The 18,417-nt window shown below is 45.9% G+C and overlaps 1 protein-coding gene across 1 annotated transcript in view; it reads right to left on the reverse strand.

Annotated features, from left to right (window-relative positions):
- Positions 1 to 15,499: 15,499 nt before the first annotated feature.
- Positions 15,500 to 18,417, reverse strand: part of NRCAM (neuronal cell adhesion molecule) — a 250,809-nt gene continuing 247,891 nt past the window's right edge. The window contains exon 27 of the mRNA XM_082633110.1: positions 15,500 to 15,789. Coding sequence (XP_082489236.1) covers positions 15,552 to 15,789 — 238 coding nt within the window. The 3' untranslated portion in view covers positions 15,500 to 15,551. The remainder of the gene's footprint in view (positions 15,790 to 18,417) is intronic.

Here is an 18,417-nt window from a genome sequence, read left to right on the forward strand (position 1 = left end):
TTGGAGTCAGATACATTTGAGTTCACGTGCTAGATCTCTTCTATGGAAGTGTGATCTCTGGAAAGAAAAGCGGTGCCACCTCACAGGAAATATTCAGTGGGAATGGACACTGCTTCCTAGAGCACCTGGCATTTCAAAGGCACTAAAGGAGGGTTACTTTTCTTCTCCAACCTCGCTTCAACGCAACAAATTCTTGCTAACTAAAGAGGATTAAATGCTGAAAACATATATAAAGTAGGAAAACATCACAAAGAATGTTTGCATTTGGGGGACAGAATATGAAAAAATATAAAGTAATTTGCAAAGGATTACATCTTAGTCTGTTCGGGCTGCCGTAACAGAATACCCTAGAATGGGTGGCTTAAACAACAGAAATTGATTTTTCACAGTTCTGGAGGCTGGAATTCCCAGATCAAGGTGCCAGCCAACACCGTTCCTGGTGAGATGCTGCTTCCTGCCTTTTAAGGGGCTGTGTTCTCTCCGTATCCTAATGTGGGGTTGGGGCTTTAACATAATAGCTTTGGGGCGACACCTTCAGTCCATAACAGATTGTATGATCACGTCTATACCTGACATTTCCTTTCATTTCAGATTTTACCCTGGGGAGTTTCGGTTGTGTTAAGACCTATACAACTGCTTCCTCCCCTACTTCTCCATTTCTACCGTTGGCCGGGAAGGAGACCAGAAGCCGTGTCAGCATGGCCATGCTTCCGCATTTCCCCACAGTTCTGGGGATAAGTGGGGTCTTCTTGCAGGTCTCCGGACGCACCTGCTCCGTGAGTGTTCCTATGGCTCATTACGGATGAAATGGGACTTCTAGTGTTACCTCCATGACTTCATGAACCAGGACTCAGCCCTTGCAAGTTTGGAGAGAGAGATGCAGGAAGGAGTGAGAGAGTCAACAGCCCTCGAATCCCACATCCCCTCCCCTGCAAAGACTGCGTGGTCTCTCCCCATGTAACCCTCCCCGTCCTCCTTCCTAGTTGGTTGTCAATGGGAAGCATCAAGATGCCAGTTGATGCTAATTTGTTTTTTTTTTTTGCAGTGCGCAGGCCTCTCACTGTTGTGGCCTCTCCCGTTGCGGAGCACAGGCTCCAGACGCACAGGCTCAGCGGCCATGGCTCACGGGCCCAGCCACTCCACGGCATGTGGGATCTTCCTGGACCGGGGCACGAACCCAAGTCCCCTGCATCGGCAGGCGGACTCTCAACCACTGCACCACCAGGGAAGCCCAGTTGCTGCTAATTTTATTTTCACCGTGATATCCCTGTATCTCCACTCAGTACGGCGATGCCTTATTCTGAAAATGCCTTTGGTCACTGTGCTGTGAAAAGCTGTTCCATGCCCGCTTTCTTGTACTTAGTATCCAGCAGTATTATTTAAAAATGTATCTTTTCTTTTTAGGGCATTGTAACCTTTTTTCCCCTTCCCTTTTAGCCAGAGAAGAGAGAAAATAGGTGTGAAGGGAAAGCCACAAACGGGAGCCGTGAAAACGGATGCCTGTGCTGAAGGAAAGACACCTAGGTCTGCCCTGGGGGTCTGGGGAGTCATTTTCATTACTAATGCCCACGGAATGCAGAGTGCTTCCCTAGGCTGAGAGCTCTACTGTCTGCGAGGCGGGGAAAGAAGAGTAGTCATTTGAAAGGTCAAGGGTTCCCTGGTTAGCTAAGGACCAGCCTCAAACCCCCAGAGACCTTCCAGTCCTCGGGTGGTCAGAGTTAAACTTGCTCACGTGGCTCCCAGCGTTTCCGGAGCCGAGTGGGAGGTGGTCATTTGTGCAGGCAACACGAGGAGTCTCGGCAACTCGGGTTCCTGGCCACTTGATCTCTGGACAGCCAACCTCTGACTCCACGCCCTGAAACTGTCATTCTCCCAGCTACAGCCCCCTTCTGCCGGCCACCCCCTTGCCACCCAGCTGCCCTCAGACCCCTCTTCCCCCTTCCCTAACCTCCAGGACTGGCAGCCACCTCGGGCCCCTATCCCAGGGAACTGGCAGCTCCCCGGGCTCCGGGAACAATCTCCCCTGGCCCGCTCTGGTGGTCCACTGGGACAGTAAACAAGCAGTCCTTTTTGGCCCTGTTAGACCCCAGGGTCCAAATCACTGTCATTCCAGGCAATCCCTCTAAATTCCCAAAATGGGAGCCTTCTCTTACAGGGCACTGCTGGTTAAACAATCAAACGTACACAAAGCCATTCGGACGTCATGATTGGGCTGCTCACCTCAAAGGGCTTCCTCTGGGGCTGCCCTCCCCCCTGCCCGCCGGCTCCTCTTTCCCTCCTGTGGGCATGGATGTCCTGACATGACCCCGTGCCACCTGGAACAATCCCAGGTTCTTGACCTCCTGGTGGGACTCGCCACACGGACGGCAGGGACTCATCCTCCTCCGGTCAGGACGGTACAGTCCCCAGAACCGACTTACACAGAGCACTGAAGGCTTACACCCTGTCATTAATGACATGCTTGAGACAGGAGTTATCAGGCCCTTTCAATACCCATGTGGCCAGTACTTAAGCCACCACTAATGCACGGAACCTCACCATCGACTGTCGGAACCACCGTGCTCAGGCAATTCCTAATATTTTAGGATTGAGTGAGGTCATACAACAGTCCCAAGACGAGAGCTTCAAGGACACTGACCTAGCTCATATTTTTTTTTTTTTTTTTTTTGCGGTACGCAGGCCTCTCACTGTTGTGGCCTCTCCCATTGCAGAGCACAGGCTCCGGACGCGCAGGCTCAGGGCCATGGCTCACGGTCCCAGCCGCTCTGTGGCATGTGGGATTCTCCCGGACCAGGGCATGAACCCACGTCCCCTGCATCGGCAGGTGGACTCTCAACCACTGTGCCACCAGGAAAGCCCTGTTCTGTTCTTATCAAGGAAAAATCCCAGGCCCAATTTGCTTTCACTTTGGAAGGGGCTCCATATATATTACGAGGCTCCCAATGGGATATTTGAACAGTCTGGCAAGGCTACGTAAACTCTGCTGCCAGGACTGAAATACCGTACAATTGGAAAGTGCCGTTCTTGGCATCATTTTGATGACCTTAGGCTGAGGGTCCCTCTGAGGAAGCGGTGTGGGCAAATTTGCAAAGACCAGCTAAAGCAACACGAGGGGATAAATCAATCCTCTCAAGACCCAAGGCCCAGCCTCACCTGTCAAGTTTCAGGGCATCATCTGGTCCTCTAAGGGCAAAGAAATCCCAACAGTCAAGCATCAATTACTCACGTTCCCCACCCCTGTCCTCACACTCAGACAGAACACGTACTAGGTCTTTCCATGTTCTGGAGGCAACACACCCCTCCTCTCACTAAGGCTTTGCCCCAGATGTGCACACGTGAGATTCTGCCACCTTCCATCGGGATGAAGCCCAACAGTGGGTTTCAGAAGCGGCCCAGCGGACAGTCCAGCAAGCCTTACCTTTAGTCCCCTCTGGCCTCACGTTCTGAGTCAAGTCATCAGCCACACCTGACTATGCCTCCTGGGGCCTCTGGACCAAACAGGAAGCCACCTGACTTCCTATGCGGTTTTGGACTAAGCACCTACGCGCAGTAGCAGCCCAAAATACTCCCCCGAGTGCCAGTTTTGGGCATCCTCTTGGGCTCTTATAGAAACTGAGGCACTAACAACCCCCACCTGACTACTCCAGACCCACGTCCCTATAATATCCTGGGTTTGAGATGCCACCCAGCAGAAGCTCGGCACGGCTACTCATGCCTCCTTGGTAAAATGGAAATGGTACCTTCAGGATAGGGTGATACCTGAGGTCAAAGGCCTTTCCAAATTACAGGAGGATGTGGCTTCCCCCCTGCTCAGCCCCTTGCCTGGGATACCTGAGGAAGTAAGTGCCCCACCTCCCCAGCTCTGGCTATTTGGGGAGCTCCTTGGGAACAACCATCTGGGATGGATGGGGAGTCAGTGTTCTTCAGGGATGGCAGCCCCACCATCGTGTGCAATGCAGCTGGAGGACGCGGCTCCACCTGCCTCACCTTGGGCACCTCGCTAGTGGAAGAGGCCCTCCAGTTCAGCCCAGGCGATGGAACTCAGCCCTCAGGGAGGGCATACCAAGGGGCCTTTCACAGATCCACATTTTCAGACTCTTGGGTGGTTGCTAATGGCCTTGTGGTCTGGTCTAGCCGCTGGCTAAGGGGCAGTTTTCTCACAGGAGGCAAGCCTACCTGGGGGGCCAGATAGGCAAGGAATCAGCCGAGTCCCCAGTTCCTATCATTTCTACTCACATTTCTGCTCACACTAATGGCGCCATATCAGAAGCCATTGTTAACAATCTGACCCCCCCCATCCCCCAGCACTAAGCCCTCCACACTCCACCCAGTACAGACGCCTCAGGGTTCTGGACTGTTCCATCAACTCGAGGAATGGGCCACACAACTTTGGGTCACTGGGGAGCTGTGCCTTAACAACTTGGCCTTAAGGGAGGGGACTCCCCTCTCCAGCAGCGGCCAAGCTTGGGACAAATAAGTGCCTTCTCTGCTCCCAAACCAAACAGAGGCCATCCAGACGGGGACATACTCCCAGGGAGACCGACCACACTCCCGCTAGCAGACTGATTTCCTTGGCCCACTGCCCGCTTCTGCTGGGGCTTCCAGATAGGGTGTCACAGTCGCCAATACTTACAAGGGACTCCTCTTGGCGACCCCTACCCAGAATTCCTCTTCTAGACAGGTCATCCCTTTCCTGTTTATTCCTGCTCCTTTTGGATGGAGAGACATCTCTGAGCAGGGCACCCACTTTACCTCTCAGGAGACTCCACGGTGGCCTCCCCAACCTAATATTCTTCGCGTCTTCCATCCACATTAGCACAGGCAGCTGGCCTCATGGAGCGTCTTAATGACCTTCTTAAAGAGGCACTCCTCTTTAAGCCACTTTCAGGCAAGTGGCTCCCGAAAGGGATCAAACTCTTGCCTCAGGCATCTCTAGCCAATAGCAGCGCTATTGATAGCCTGAGACCAGTACAAAACACACCTATATTGTAAATAAGGTTTTATTGGGACTCAGCCACACCCACTTGTTGAAGTATCTTCCACACCTGTGGCTGATTTCCCTGCAGAGCCGGAGGAGTTGGTGGACTCAAAAGCCTCAATTGTTTGCTAGCCGGTCCTTTACAGAAAAGGTTTGCCAACCCTGCTCTGTTGTGTGGTGTTTGGCTTGCAGGAGGGTGAGAAGGGTAGGCAGGAGGGTTGGGAGACTAGAGATAAAAGAGCTGCTGCATGGATTCAACCCACATTTTGGAAAAAACAGTGAATTGGCTGTTTGGTGTGCTGGGTGGGGAAGGAAAAACAACAATGACTCCTGAGAGTTTTGCCTTGATTGGGCCAACGTGAGGCTGGTTACTGAGATTGGGTGCATCGGGCAGGGAAGAGTTCGAGCATAAAACAGCTCAAGACTTAAATTGTGAACAGGTTAATTCTGAGATGTCAATGCCGCCTCATTTGGATGGAGAATTGAGAGCTAGGAAACAGATGCTGTTAAGGCCCAAGAGAGCACACATGAGAGTCAGCAGGAAGGAGGAAGGACGGTAGTGAAAAGCCTGGGAGAGAAAAATAAGAGAGGAGAGGGACGCCATGAAGCACTGAGCTGAAGATGTCAACAAGGCACTTTTTTTTTTTTTTCTTGTTTGCGGTACGCGGGCCTCTCACTGCCGTAGCCTCTCCCATTGCGGAGCACAGGCTCCGGACGCGCAAGCTCAGCGGCCATGGCTCACGGACCCAGCTGCTCCGCGGCATGTGGGATGCTCCCGGACCGGGGCACGAACCCGTGTCCCCTGCATTGGCAGGCGGACTCTCAACCACTGCGCCACCAGGGAAGCCCCAAGCCAGGGTTTTGAAAAAGCCTCACAGGTGGCCTTGTCACACAGAGACGCAAATTAGAGGGGGACTGTCTCCCAGGCCTTGTGAGGTCTGGGTGTGTATTAGAGCCGACATGCATCAGATGCCCGACAAGACAGCCGTCCACCCCACGGCCGGGTGGAGCGGGAGAGATGGCTTCTGGAAGACTCTAGAAGGCAGGCTGGGTCCTGACCCCTCCATTTACCACATGGAGGTGGGAACAAAGCCAAACGCCCTCCACCTCCCCGCCGCCTCCTTGGGTAGGCCATCATAGAGAAAGAGAGAACCAAGAGAGGGGTCACTTAGGCCCAGTTCCTTTTTTTTTAAAAAACCAGTGTTATATTGCATCAAAGCTCAATAAAACTGTAGAAAAATGAAATAAAGTCATTGAAAAAAACAGCAAAATTGATATAACTTACATACTGTTGTCCCCAAACGAACAGACTATCAGTTATTTCCCCAGCAAAGATGGGTTTCTTCTAGGATCAGAAAAGAACTGCATTTCTGAATCTACAGCGATGAGGAGCCGCTGAGCCAATGCCCCCCAGCACGGGAAGCAGCAGGCTTTTATAGAGGGAGTTGGGAGGGTGGGAGTAAACAAAGAGCCTTGGCTTCTCATTGGCTGAGTCATTGCCAGGAGAGAAGAGACTTTTTCCTGTTTGGCTCTGCTATCGGCACAGGGCATGAGAGCTCCCCCTTCTGGTCTCCCAATTCAGTCTGAGGTTTCTGTTTTATAGTTTTTTACAATACGATAAAACATACCCATTTTAAGTATATAGTTTTGAGTCCTGACAAATAAACACACCCCTGTAAACACCACCATAATCAAAATATAGACCATTTCCATCATCCCTAAAAGTTTCCTCAGCCCCTTTGTAGTAAATCCCTCCCCACTCCTTGCCCCAGGTAACCGCTGATAGGCTTTCCATCAGTGTAGATTAGTTTTGCCTGTTCCTGTGTTTCATATAAATAAAACTTGTTTGGCTTCTTTCAGCAGAATGAGTTACCTGTATCAGTAGTTTTTCCTCTTTATTGTGGATTCCTATTTCACTGCTATGAATTTTGGTATGATATAACAGAATTTGTTTATTACTTGATGATAGACATTTCGGTTATTTCAAGTTTTTTTGCTATTATGAAAAGAGCCTAGTTTCTTCTTTTAATCTCAGAAGGTAAATCACTCCTATACCTACAGGTGGGAGAGGAGAGAGGCTGGCACGTAGGTTGAGTGCTGTATTTTCCACACGTTAGGATGCATTAGAATCACCCAGAGTGCTTGCTAAAGCACAGATGCTGATATCCACCCCCAGAACTTCTGACTCAGTAGACCTGGGGCGGGTCAAAATTCTGCATTTCTATCCAGTAGTGCTGACGCTGGTGTTCCAAGGACCACACTTTGAGAACCACTGATCTTGTGGGGTCTCCTAGAAAAAACAGGAGGACAGGGAGGGGAAGTGACCTATAAGGGGGTACTGTACTCATCACAAGCCTCATTTATACACAGACCTGATCACTCTCAGATACACGTAAGCCTAGGGATGGTTTATCTTAACAGTTTTATTGAGGTATAACTTACCACAAATTCACTTGTTTTAAGTATATACAATTCAATAATTTTTAGCAAATTTATCAAATTGTGACATCATCAACACTGATCCAGTTTTAGAACATTTCCATCACTCCAGTAAAATCCCTCCTGCCAATTTATAGTAATACCCATTCCCATTCCCAGACAAACATTAATCTACTTTCTTTGTAGTTTTGCTTTTTTGGACATTTCAGTAAATGGAATCACATAGTATGAAGTCTTTTGTGTCTGGCTTCTTAATTTAGCATAAGGTTACGGAGGGTCCTCTATGTTGTTGCAGGTATTAGTACTTAAAAAAATTACCAAATAGTATTCCATTTAATTGTATGGATTTATTGTTTAATTGCACAGATAGACCACATTGTGTTTATGCATTCATCAGTGCGTGGACGTCTGGGTTATTCTTTGGCTATTGTGATGAATGCTGTGAACTGTTGCATGCAAGTCTCTGCATGGACGATTTTTTCATTTCTTTTCGGTATATACCAGGAGTGGAATTTCTGGGTCGTAAGGTAAATTTATATGTAACATTTTAAGAAATGGCCAAACTGTTTTTCAAAGTGGCTGAACCATTTTATAATCCCCCCAACAATGCAGGGTCCATTTTCCCTACATATATTGTTGTTTTTCATGGGAGGAATACAAGAGAATTTGAGATCAACCTGTATGAAGAAATATATTCAAAACACTGTTCATTAAATATTTTAAGTGCACACACAAGTGCGTGGAAACGTGTTGTTTCTCCACGCCGGTTTCAGTCTTGGCTGCACATTAGAATCATCTGGGGAGCTTTGAAAAACCCTGACGCCAAGCTACCTCTCAGACAATTAGAACAGACACACTATGGGGGTTGGTGGGCAGGCATAAGGACTTTTAAAGCTCCCAGGTGAGTCCAATATGCAGGCTGAGTCTGCGTGCACATGCACACACACATGCACAAAGTTTGTTGATTAAAAAAAGTTTGCTGAGTCATTCACTGAGATAATTGCTAAAGAGTTACAGCTGAAGCAAGACAGTGTCTATAGGACACACTGAATGAGACTGGAGAGGTTTGAGGGCTACAGAAAGAACAAAGAATACACTGCCTGGCAAATAGTAGCTTTTGTGATTATCATCATTTACTTTTCCTGGGATTAGTTCAACTTTTTCAACCTTTTTGACCATGAAGTGGAGGAGAGGAAATGATCATGGAAGGGAGTGAATGGGGAGGGGAATCAGGTTTTGACGGTCTGTTAGTTTTCGAAGGGAGAGACTTGGTGTTTAAATGTCAATAGACAGTCCAGTTGGGCAGAAGAAGGGATAAGATGGGTAAGAAGCCACCAAGGAGGAGAAGTTCCCAGATGCAGGTAGAAGGACTGATCCCCTATTTTAACAGGAGGCGTATTGCAGCAGGCATTGTGGCTTGCTAGCAGGAAGATGAGGGAATTCCCATCTCTATTTCTTTTTCTTTCTGTAGTGAATTGTGATGTAAGTTCATTTTGTAGAGTCTGATGTATTGCGAGGCTGCGTGGGGAGAGGGGTTAGGGCTGAATGTTTGAGGAGAGTAGAGAAGATTTGAAAGAGCCATTGCTGAGTGTGAGAATATAAGTTCACGTGAGAAAAATAAGCAGGGCTGTGCGGGGAGTAGAACCATTTGAAAATTTTATGATTTTATAATGACACTGACCTCTATTCTATTTCTCAGCTCCTAGGGGCAGGCGGGAGAAAGCAGGCAGTAGATTGATCCTTAGGAACACGATACCTCCACAGGGCAAAGGGCCTTAGGGTTAAGCAGCAGTGTTTCAAAAATAATGGACTATAAAATCCATGCTGGAAAAGGGATGGAGAAAAAAGTACAACAAACTTAAATAAAAAGAAAGACTCACAAAGTAGTGGTTCCCAGTGGGGAGAGGGAAGGGGGAGGGGCGAGACAGGGGAGGGGAAAAAAAAAAGAAAAGGAATAAGCTTAAGGGGACAGTGGGTTGGAGGGGAGGTTGTGGGCAGAGAGCGGGAGGCTTAGATTTTATTATTATGGAGGCACAGAGGTGAAGGAGCGAGCCCGGGGCTGGAGGGGTTGTCCATGTGGGGGATGGCAAATCTCACTGTCTCCACTTGCTCACCTTGTGCTCACTCCTCAGCTGTCTTCAGTCTGTCACTACACTCCACCCAACGGCTTTTCCTAAGGTGTCAGATGACCTCCGTATCTTCAAATCCAAAAATCTTCTGATCCTCATTTTGCTGGACTTTTCGGCATCAAGTGACACTGTAAACCATTCCCTGCTCTTGAAGTGGTCTCTCTCGCTGGCTTCCAAGACAACGCACTCTCCTTATTTCTTCCCAGCTTCTCTGCTTCCTGTTTATTGGTCTCCTTTAGAGGTTCATCTGCCTCTTTCTATCCACTCCCTAAGGGAGTTTCTTTTTTTTTTTTTTTTTTTCTCTTCCAGTGCGGAGCACAGGCTCCGGACGCGCAGACTCAGCGGCCATGGCTCACGGGCCCAGCCGCTCCGCGGCATGTGGGATCTTCCCGGACCGAGGCACGAACCCGTGTCCCCTGCATCGGCAGGAGGACTCTCATCCACTGAGCCACCAGGGAAGACCCGGGAGTTTCTTAATAGGAGGTAATCCTCAGCCCTCTTGTCTATATTTTCTCCCTAGGCAATCTCATCCTGTGCCTCTTGGCTTCAATCACTATTCATCACCTTAGAAGTTTCTTTTGAACACTAAGCCCATATATCCAATTGCTACTAGTGACTTCTACTTGGATGTCTCGGAGGCTTTTCAAACTCCTCATTTATTAACCTGAACTCATAACTTACCCCAGATCTGGTTCTCTCCTCATGTTCCCAGCTAAGTGAACCTCACGTCTGGTTAGACAAGTCAGCAATCTAAGTGCCATCTTCGATCTCTCCCTTTCCCTCAACCTCCCATATCTGATCTATCACTCCCATCAATTTCCTTCCTAAATATCTTTAGAATCCACCTGCTTCTCTCCATCTCCAGTGATATGATCTGGATCCAACCTCTATCATCTCTTGTCTACACTACTGTGAAGCTTCCCAGTGGCTTTTATCAACCTCTCTGGCTCTTTTCCAGCCCATTCTCTGCACTAAATCCTATGAATTCCGCCTCCTCCCCAAACAGATCTGGTCATATAACGCTTTACTTTAACGCCTTCAATTACTCCCCTCTTTCCACTGCCCCTTGAATAAATACAAAAACCTATCCTTTGGTGCTCAGGACCTCTGGCCCCTGCATCTGCTCCGGGCACACGGGCCTCTGCTGGGCAGCCGCTTTGTCCTGATGTCTCCCCTGGGTCCTACTGTCCCCCAGCTCCCAGCTCCTCAGGGAAGCCTCCCACCGCTTGGAACAGGTCAGCCTCCTCCATCATTTGCTCTCATGGACCGGCGTTCCTTCCCCTTGGAGCGCTTATCTTGGTGGAATTACACAGTCATTCAGGTGGTTATCTGATTAATGTCTGTCTTCTCACACCAGACTCCAGGCACCGTGAGAGCAGGAACCACATCTGGTTTTGCTCATCTGGACCGTCCTCACTCAGCAAAACGCCTGGTGGTCGTAGGTGCTCAAACATTTTTTTTTTTTTTTGGTGCCGGCGATGACTGAGAATCACAGGATTTAAGCAGAAAGGGATGTTAGAAGTCATCTGTTTTCTCTCATTTTAAAGTTGAAGAAACAGAGGCCTGGAGAGGTGGGAGATGGGGGCTCACTTGTACACAGTTCCACAGCTGGTTGATGGTAGAGCTGGAAGGTACACGCTGGTCTCTTTCTACGTCAACCTGGGAACTGTTTGCTTGTTTGTTTCTTTACTATAAATCCTCTGAGAGTATTCTTTTCCTCTGCTGCTTTTTCTAAAGTGAAAAAGAAAAGCTGTTTGTGCTTAAACTGTGCTTCTTGTGCTAACCAACCACAGGACATCAGCCACTGGTGGCAGACAAGATGGCATGATTGGGAGAAACAGGGGACCACTTTCGGGACCCACCCCTCCGTCAGCCCCACCACCTGGCAGGTGAGGGGGTATCTAGGGGGAGCCAGGAGGCCCACTACTCCTCTTTCTGCCCCTGCTGATGGGCTGTCAGCCACCCAGCCACAATCAATACGAGGCAGGAGATTAACAAGGCTCAAGGTGACACAGACGTACTCCCTGGAGGTCGTGAACTCGTCAGAGGAAGCTGCTGACTGCATTTTCCCCGGCGACAGCAGGCAATCATTTTCTGCATGATCAGACCCAGTCTGACTATCAAAGGTGGTTGGCCTTGTTTCTCCAGAGGCTTCGTTTTCCTGCAGTTTCTTTTGCATTGAATAAACTACGGGAGCCCTCTGGTGGTAATGTGTAGAAAAATCTCATGAGCAGGAGAGATTTGCTTAGTTCAGGTGAGACTTCTCAGTTCTCTGCATTTCTTTCCTTTGCTTCCACGAGCTACTTCCAATTATTTTATCAGACATTAAAAGTAAATGAGGTTACACTGGGTTATATCAATTGTCTAATTTCTTCTTCACCCTGCAAAGTCAACTTTATAAATACAGATCTTAAGGAACTGAATGATAAAAAAAGTTTGCTAAAATTACTTAAATTATGAAAGTAGAATTAATCATTAGGCTTTAAAATACAGAAATATCAATTACATTTTTTGGAGAATTTTCACATCGTAGGTCCTCAATAAAATTTGAAATTTATGAAAAAAAAAAAAGGAAACCAGGGCCATTATAAATCATCTGAACAAGAAGGCATCAACAGACCAATGCTTTTTAGTAGTCAGGCTTTACAACTGGCCAGCCCCCTTTGCTAAACAGAGCTGTGACTGATGACGTGGCCTGAGGATGTAGATTGTGAATCTGGCCCACGGTGTAGACTGGAGACCCTGACTTGCTGTTCAGAAGTGAATGCTCTCCACAGTAAAAAGACTAATAACAAGGTCTATGTAGGGTCTATTAGCATCTTACGTTGATGTATATATCATGTTGTTATCCAAGTAACTGTATAGCGAGAGGGAGCTCTGTGCCAGCAGAAGGTCTTGTGGATGGAAAGCTGGGACCAGGGGACAAAGGGCAGGTGGAGGAACGGAGGAACAAGCCAGGTCTCGGCTGTTTGCAGAGCTGGGCAGGTGTGAGGCACGAGAAGAACTGGGCTGTTGAGAAGTGGGTGGATGACACACCCGGGAGTGATACTTGTCAACGCCCAAACTGTGTCATCAAGCAGGAGAGGTTAAGGAATCCAGTTGCTGTGGCTGGGGACAGTGGAGGTCCAGGAGGGCAGAGGAGAGGGTGCCCAAAGGCACCAGGGAACAGGCCTGCAGAGGTCAGGCTTCAGGAAAGGAAGCAGCACCTGACTTCTCAGACTGTTTCTCCAAAGGCTGGTAATATCTACTTCGCCTTTGCATTACAATGTTTGATTTGCCCTTCTTTTATTAGCTCTCTTTTATATTGCGTCCAGTTTTGCATTTAATTTCCTCTGCCTTTTAAAAGCAAAAATCAAAATTTGCTCTATTTTAAAACATTAGGAGGGACTTCCCTGGCGGTCCGGTGGTTAGGACTCTGCACTTCCACTGCCAGGGGTCCGGGTTCGATCCCTGGTCGGGGAACTAAGATTCCACAAGCCGCGCAGCATGGCCAATAAAAAAATAAAATAAAATAAAACATTAGGAAATCTAGGTTTGAAGAAGTTAAAAATCACAAAGAGATCACGACTGTTTAATAGTCACTTTTTTTTTTTTTTTTTTTTTGCTGTAAGCGGGCCTCTCACCGTTGTGGCCTCTCCCGTTGCAGAGCACAGGCTCCGGACGCGCAGGCTCAGCGGCCATGGCTCACGGGCCCAGCCGCTCCGCGGCATGTGGGATCTTCCCGGACCGGGGCACAAACCCGTGTCCCCTGCATCGGCAGGCAGACTCTCAACCACTGCGCCACCAGGGAAGCCCTAATAGTCACTTTTTTGACGGAAATCCAGTCACATCTGCCTATACCGTTACATATCCCATTACTTGGACATTCATACTCCACTAGGAACATGATATATTACAAGAGAGAGAGGGACTTTTAAAACCACATTTAATTTTTAATACAAACTCTGTTGCACAAGTACAGAAATGACCCCTTCATGCACAAATTTAGTATCTACCATTATGGAAGAGGAAAAACTGTACTTTTCTTGTCCCCGCACACACTGGCAAATTTTAAGTAACTTATCTTTGTGCTCTCAGATGCCAAGGCAGCCTGTTTTGTCTTTCTGGATTTCCACTAGAAAGGTTGATCTGTGAAAAGTGAATATTGGAGATATGAAACTAGGTAGGGCCATCTTTACCTGGGATTACTTCAAACTGTGCTTAGGCAAAGCTCTGAAGATTTCTTCTAGAAACCTGCTGTCAATATGGAAAATAGTTCACTCTTTCAGTTTCACAGCAAAAAGGGAAAATAAAAACCCAAAAGGCATTTAAGTAACTGCTTTCCAATCCCATGCACTGTGTTAATTAGCTAACATCTTATACAGTACAACATAAACATCATTGGCCTGTTTAATTGTACGTAACACCTATAAGCATATAGCATCTACACTTTAAGTGTATTTACAGATTCAACAAAATATCTACATATAAAAAGCTTTACTTAAAATTAAACTTGATGCAAGTTATGAGAAACCAATTTATTGGCAAATGAAACTGAGCATTCCTTCAACCATAGGTTGTTATAGAATTTCGTATTTGGAAGGAAACCATTTGATAGATATTATTTATGAATATGATAGAATATATATGCTTCTTTTTGAAACTGGAGATGTAATCCCTTTGACTGTTGGCCTTGTTAGCACTTGTCAGATTTCTTAGATTCTGCAAGGCATCCATGCAATTTGTATACACATTATTTAATGCTGCAGAGTTTCAAAAGCTGCCATATACATAAAGACTTAGAGGAAAATATATTCCTGTTGGTATGCTGTTGTATCCTGTTAGTTTTGGAATAACTTGTTTTTTTAAAAATTTTCTACCTACCAAGTTGACATCTTTCTTACTGAATGTGACTTGTATTAATAGGACCCATAAAAGACCACAAAATCATCACTTGCTCCAGTTGGTGATAAAGCTTTTCTTTTTATACCTATGGGGGAAATCATGCTCCTTAAAATAAACTATCTTCCTAATTTTATTTTCACAGTTCCTTTTTTTTTTCAGCATTGCAGTTTTCATGAACTATGCTTTTTCAAAGTTACTTTTAGACAATGATAGTAATCTAGGACTCCGAGTCGACTGTACCGAATGATACAGAAGGCGGTACATTGTGGAATGCTTATCGTCTGAAGGCACTGCATGTGTCTTGCCCTGTGCTTTCTGGAATAATTTTTGACACTGAATTGGAGTGATCTGTTTGGTATTCTCTCGGTCTGCCACAAATGCCAAGATGCATTGCAATACGCATTGCTTATGCCTAAAAAGCACTGAAAGGAGAGAGGATGTAAAAGGTAGAACACTGTACCGCTGTAACACCTGGACGATTAAGAAGTCTGTGGAGTGATAGGATCAAAGAGCAGGTAAGAGAGTCTCATAAGCATCAGCAAATGCACCTGTCGTAATTAACGCATTTAGCAAGTAGAGACTGTACACACTGTGCCTAACAGTCTCCCAAAAAGACTAACGACAGCTAGACATAGAGTCACCAATTTCACGACAATGTCCACAAAGACACTGAAGTTCTAGAGAATACTACAGTCACACTCTTGACAATGAAAACGGAATTCATATTTAGGGGTTCAGCGGAGGAGAGTATAAACAAAGTACCAACCCGTGTCTGAATAACATACACAGGTATATTCTTTAAAGGTGTAGCTTTTTTCATGCATCCTAGTGAATGTATCCCGAAGAGGGAAGAACATGATCTGTTGATGACACTGTGTTATTTTTTATCAGTTCTTAGGAAATCAAGATAACCTATGTTGAATGAAAAAGTATGCACTTTGCACTGCAGTTCACATTAAGATATCATTTGACTGAGTTAGGCTCTTGCTTTGATGGTTCTCATCATATGAACACACAGCAGAACACAGACTTTCTGCCTCAATGTTCAGAGTATGAGAAGGCGGACAAATACTTAAGATAAACATTCGAGAAAAGTGGGATATTGGCAAAGAGCTCACAGATTAAACAAAGGAATTCATGGCGTTGACGGGAGACGGTGCCTCTGAGCTTTCGTTTCCTTCAGCTGGTTCTTTCTCTTTCTTCCCACTGTACTGTCCAATAAAGGAGCCGTCCTCATTGAACTGGCCATTCACCCCCTCTCCATAGTCAACTAGGCTGTCATCACTATCTTCCTTTTTCACAGTCCTGTCTGAAGGTGTTCGACTGCCTTTTTTTAAAGGCTTGTGGTCTTCTGCATCACTGGAAAAAAGAAAACATTTTCGTCAAGACTGGCGTTTAGGTAAAAGGCTTGGTTCCCAAAGATCATGCATGCAGATTATGAGAAAGCATTTGGAGCCCTGAGCTTCTCTAGCCCAATCTAATCGTCAGGTGGCCTCCAAAGACCGGGACATGGTTGGAATGAAAGGCAAGTGCAGAAATGGTTTAATCATGAAGTCTTCGGTAGGTGGATGGCTTTGTAGGGTGCATGTCAATATCAATGACAGATTCTGGCTACTGATTTGGAAGCAATTCAGAGATCGTCACAAGCATTACAAAAGGAAGAACTGAGAAAAGCTGAAAATCATCACTACTTTAATAGAATTAGAAAAGGGGTAAAAGCTTATGACAAGTTGAGAAGTTAGTATGTTAAACTGCATAATATCTCTGATTCCTTGGATATGAATGGAGAATGATTTTGGTTAAGTGTGAAATATGGATTTTTGTTTTTCTGAGCAAGAAGCAAAATCCTGCATCTCGAATCTTTTTGTTACTGAGTACAGGCCAGACTTGTAAACTTGAACCTTACCTTTCAAGAGACCTATACATTCCATTAAAAGGATGCAGAAGAAACAAATGAAAATAGCCTAAGAAGAAAAGCAAAATCCTTATACTGATCGTATACAGTATTTTTTTTTCTGTAAGAATTTTAGTTAATGGGTAAAGATTTACTAATTTGGAAAGAGACATACTTTAACTTCAGAGCACTACATTTGTACTATTAACGGCATGTCAGTATATTCTGAAGAGTGTGAGTGCAAATGCAAAAGCAAAGATTTCCTGCCCTCACTTTTACCTTACTACTCCTTTCTCTGCAGTGTGGAATCTGAGGAGTGTAATTTCATAAAAATGTGTAGGACTCTCTCTATATTTGCTTATGTCTCTTTTGAACCCCTAAGCACAATATCTGGAAGTAGCAGAGTAATCACTACGTTTAAGGACATTCACTCACATGGTCAAGTAACTAGGTATGCATACTGACTTAGTCCCTAACAAGTAACATTTGGTTTTTAAAAAAAAAAGGAAAAAAAGGCAATGACATCTTTTGTATTATTTCAAAGAACAAAAATCAAAGGCAAAAATGGGAAACATAAACAACATTAGTAAAAAATAAAAAGATTTCATGTAAAAGACAGGTCCCATGAGCTGCAGTATCTCACCTAGGAAATTGTGTTAGGATTTAACTGCTCCCTCTTCTTTGAAGAGTAAATCTTTTTTTTTTTTTTTTTTTTAGCCAAGATACAAATATTTCATGATGCACAAACCTTCTGGTTCTTTGGCCAATAATTTCTACTAGGGTCTCCAGTTTTTCACCAAGGAGAAAATTTCAAGACTGGAAACAAATACTGGCTTCACATGACATTGGCATCCGCTATTGAAAATTACCTGTTTTAGCAATCCACAAGGGCTTGTCACAAATTAAATAAATGATATTCTCGTTTTAATAAACAGCTGGAGAGGTATCACAGAGTCTTGGGGTGGCCTGTGTTTGGGGTACTGTAGGGAACATAGCACCCAGTCTCCAACCCACTGTAAGAATAACTTGCACATTTTTGGAATTTAATCATTAGCTTCTAGGCTGTGCTCGAATACTTCCTGTGAAATACTGCCCATGACTTGGTGAGATACTTAATTCTACTGAGGAGTTCAATAGTGAGCAGAATTTTGTTACCTGGATTCCAACAATTAGTATTATTCTGCTTTGTAGAACTAGTGTTCCAAGGTGTACACTCCAGGAAATTCTAGTCTATGGCATTCCTTTGATTCATCCATCCATCCATCCATCCATCCATCACACATCTAATAAATGTTTACTGAGTGCCTACTCTAAGACATAATGTTCTAGTCGTTCGGGATAGAGCAGCAAACAAAATAGACTAAAGCCCTGACTTCACTGAGCTTACTTCTAGTAGGGGAAAATACAGACAATCAACATATTTTAAAAATTAGTTATAGAGTGTGTCAGAAGGTGATTAGTGCTATGGAAAATATAGAGCTGAGTAAAGAGGATGGAAGGTGTCAGGGGAGGGGATGGAAGATTGACATTCAAATAGGATGTCCAAAAAAGGCCCTGTTAAGAAGTGACATCTGATCAAAGACTTAAAAGGGTTGAGTTAGCCAGGTGGATAGCTGGAGGGAGAGCCATTATGACAAGAGTAACAGCAGTGCAAATGCCCTGAGGTGGGGCAAGCCTGTTCTAGGAATGGCAAAGGAGCTCAGAGGGAGGTGGGGGGCGGAGCGGGGGAGAGGGAGGGAGAGAGAGAGAGGCATTAAAGTAAAAGAGGTAATAGAGCTAGATCAGAGCCTTGTAGGACATTGTAAGGATTCCGTCTTTAACTCTGAGTGAGATGGGAAGTCACTGGAGAGTTTTCAATGGATGAGCGACATGATTTGATTTACATTTTAAAAGGATTACCGTCGGGCTTCCCTGGTGGCGCAGTGGTTAAGAATCCGCCTGCCAATGCAGGGGACACAGGTTTGAGCCCTGGTCCTGGAGGATCCCACATGCCACGGAGCAACTAAGCCCATGCGCCACAACTACTGAGCCTGCACTCTAGAGCCCATGTGCCACAACTACTGAGCCCGCGTGCCACAACTACTGAGCCCGCG

Source organism: Mesoplodon mirus (genome assembly GCF_964341445.2).
Source record: "Mesoplodon mirus genome assembly, chromosome: 9".
Lineage (NCBI taxonomy): Eukaryota > Metazoa > Chordata > Mammalia > Artiodactyla > Ziphiidae > Mesoplodon > Mesoplodon mirus.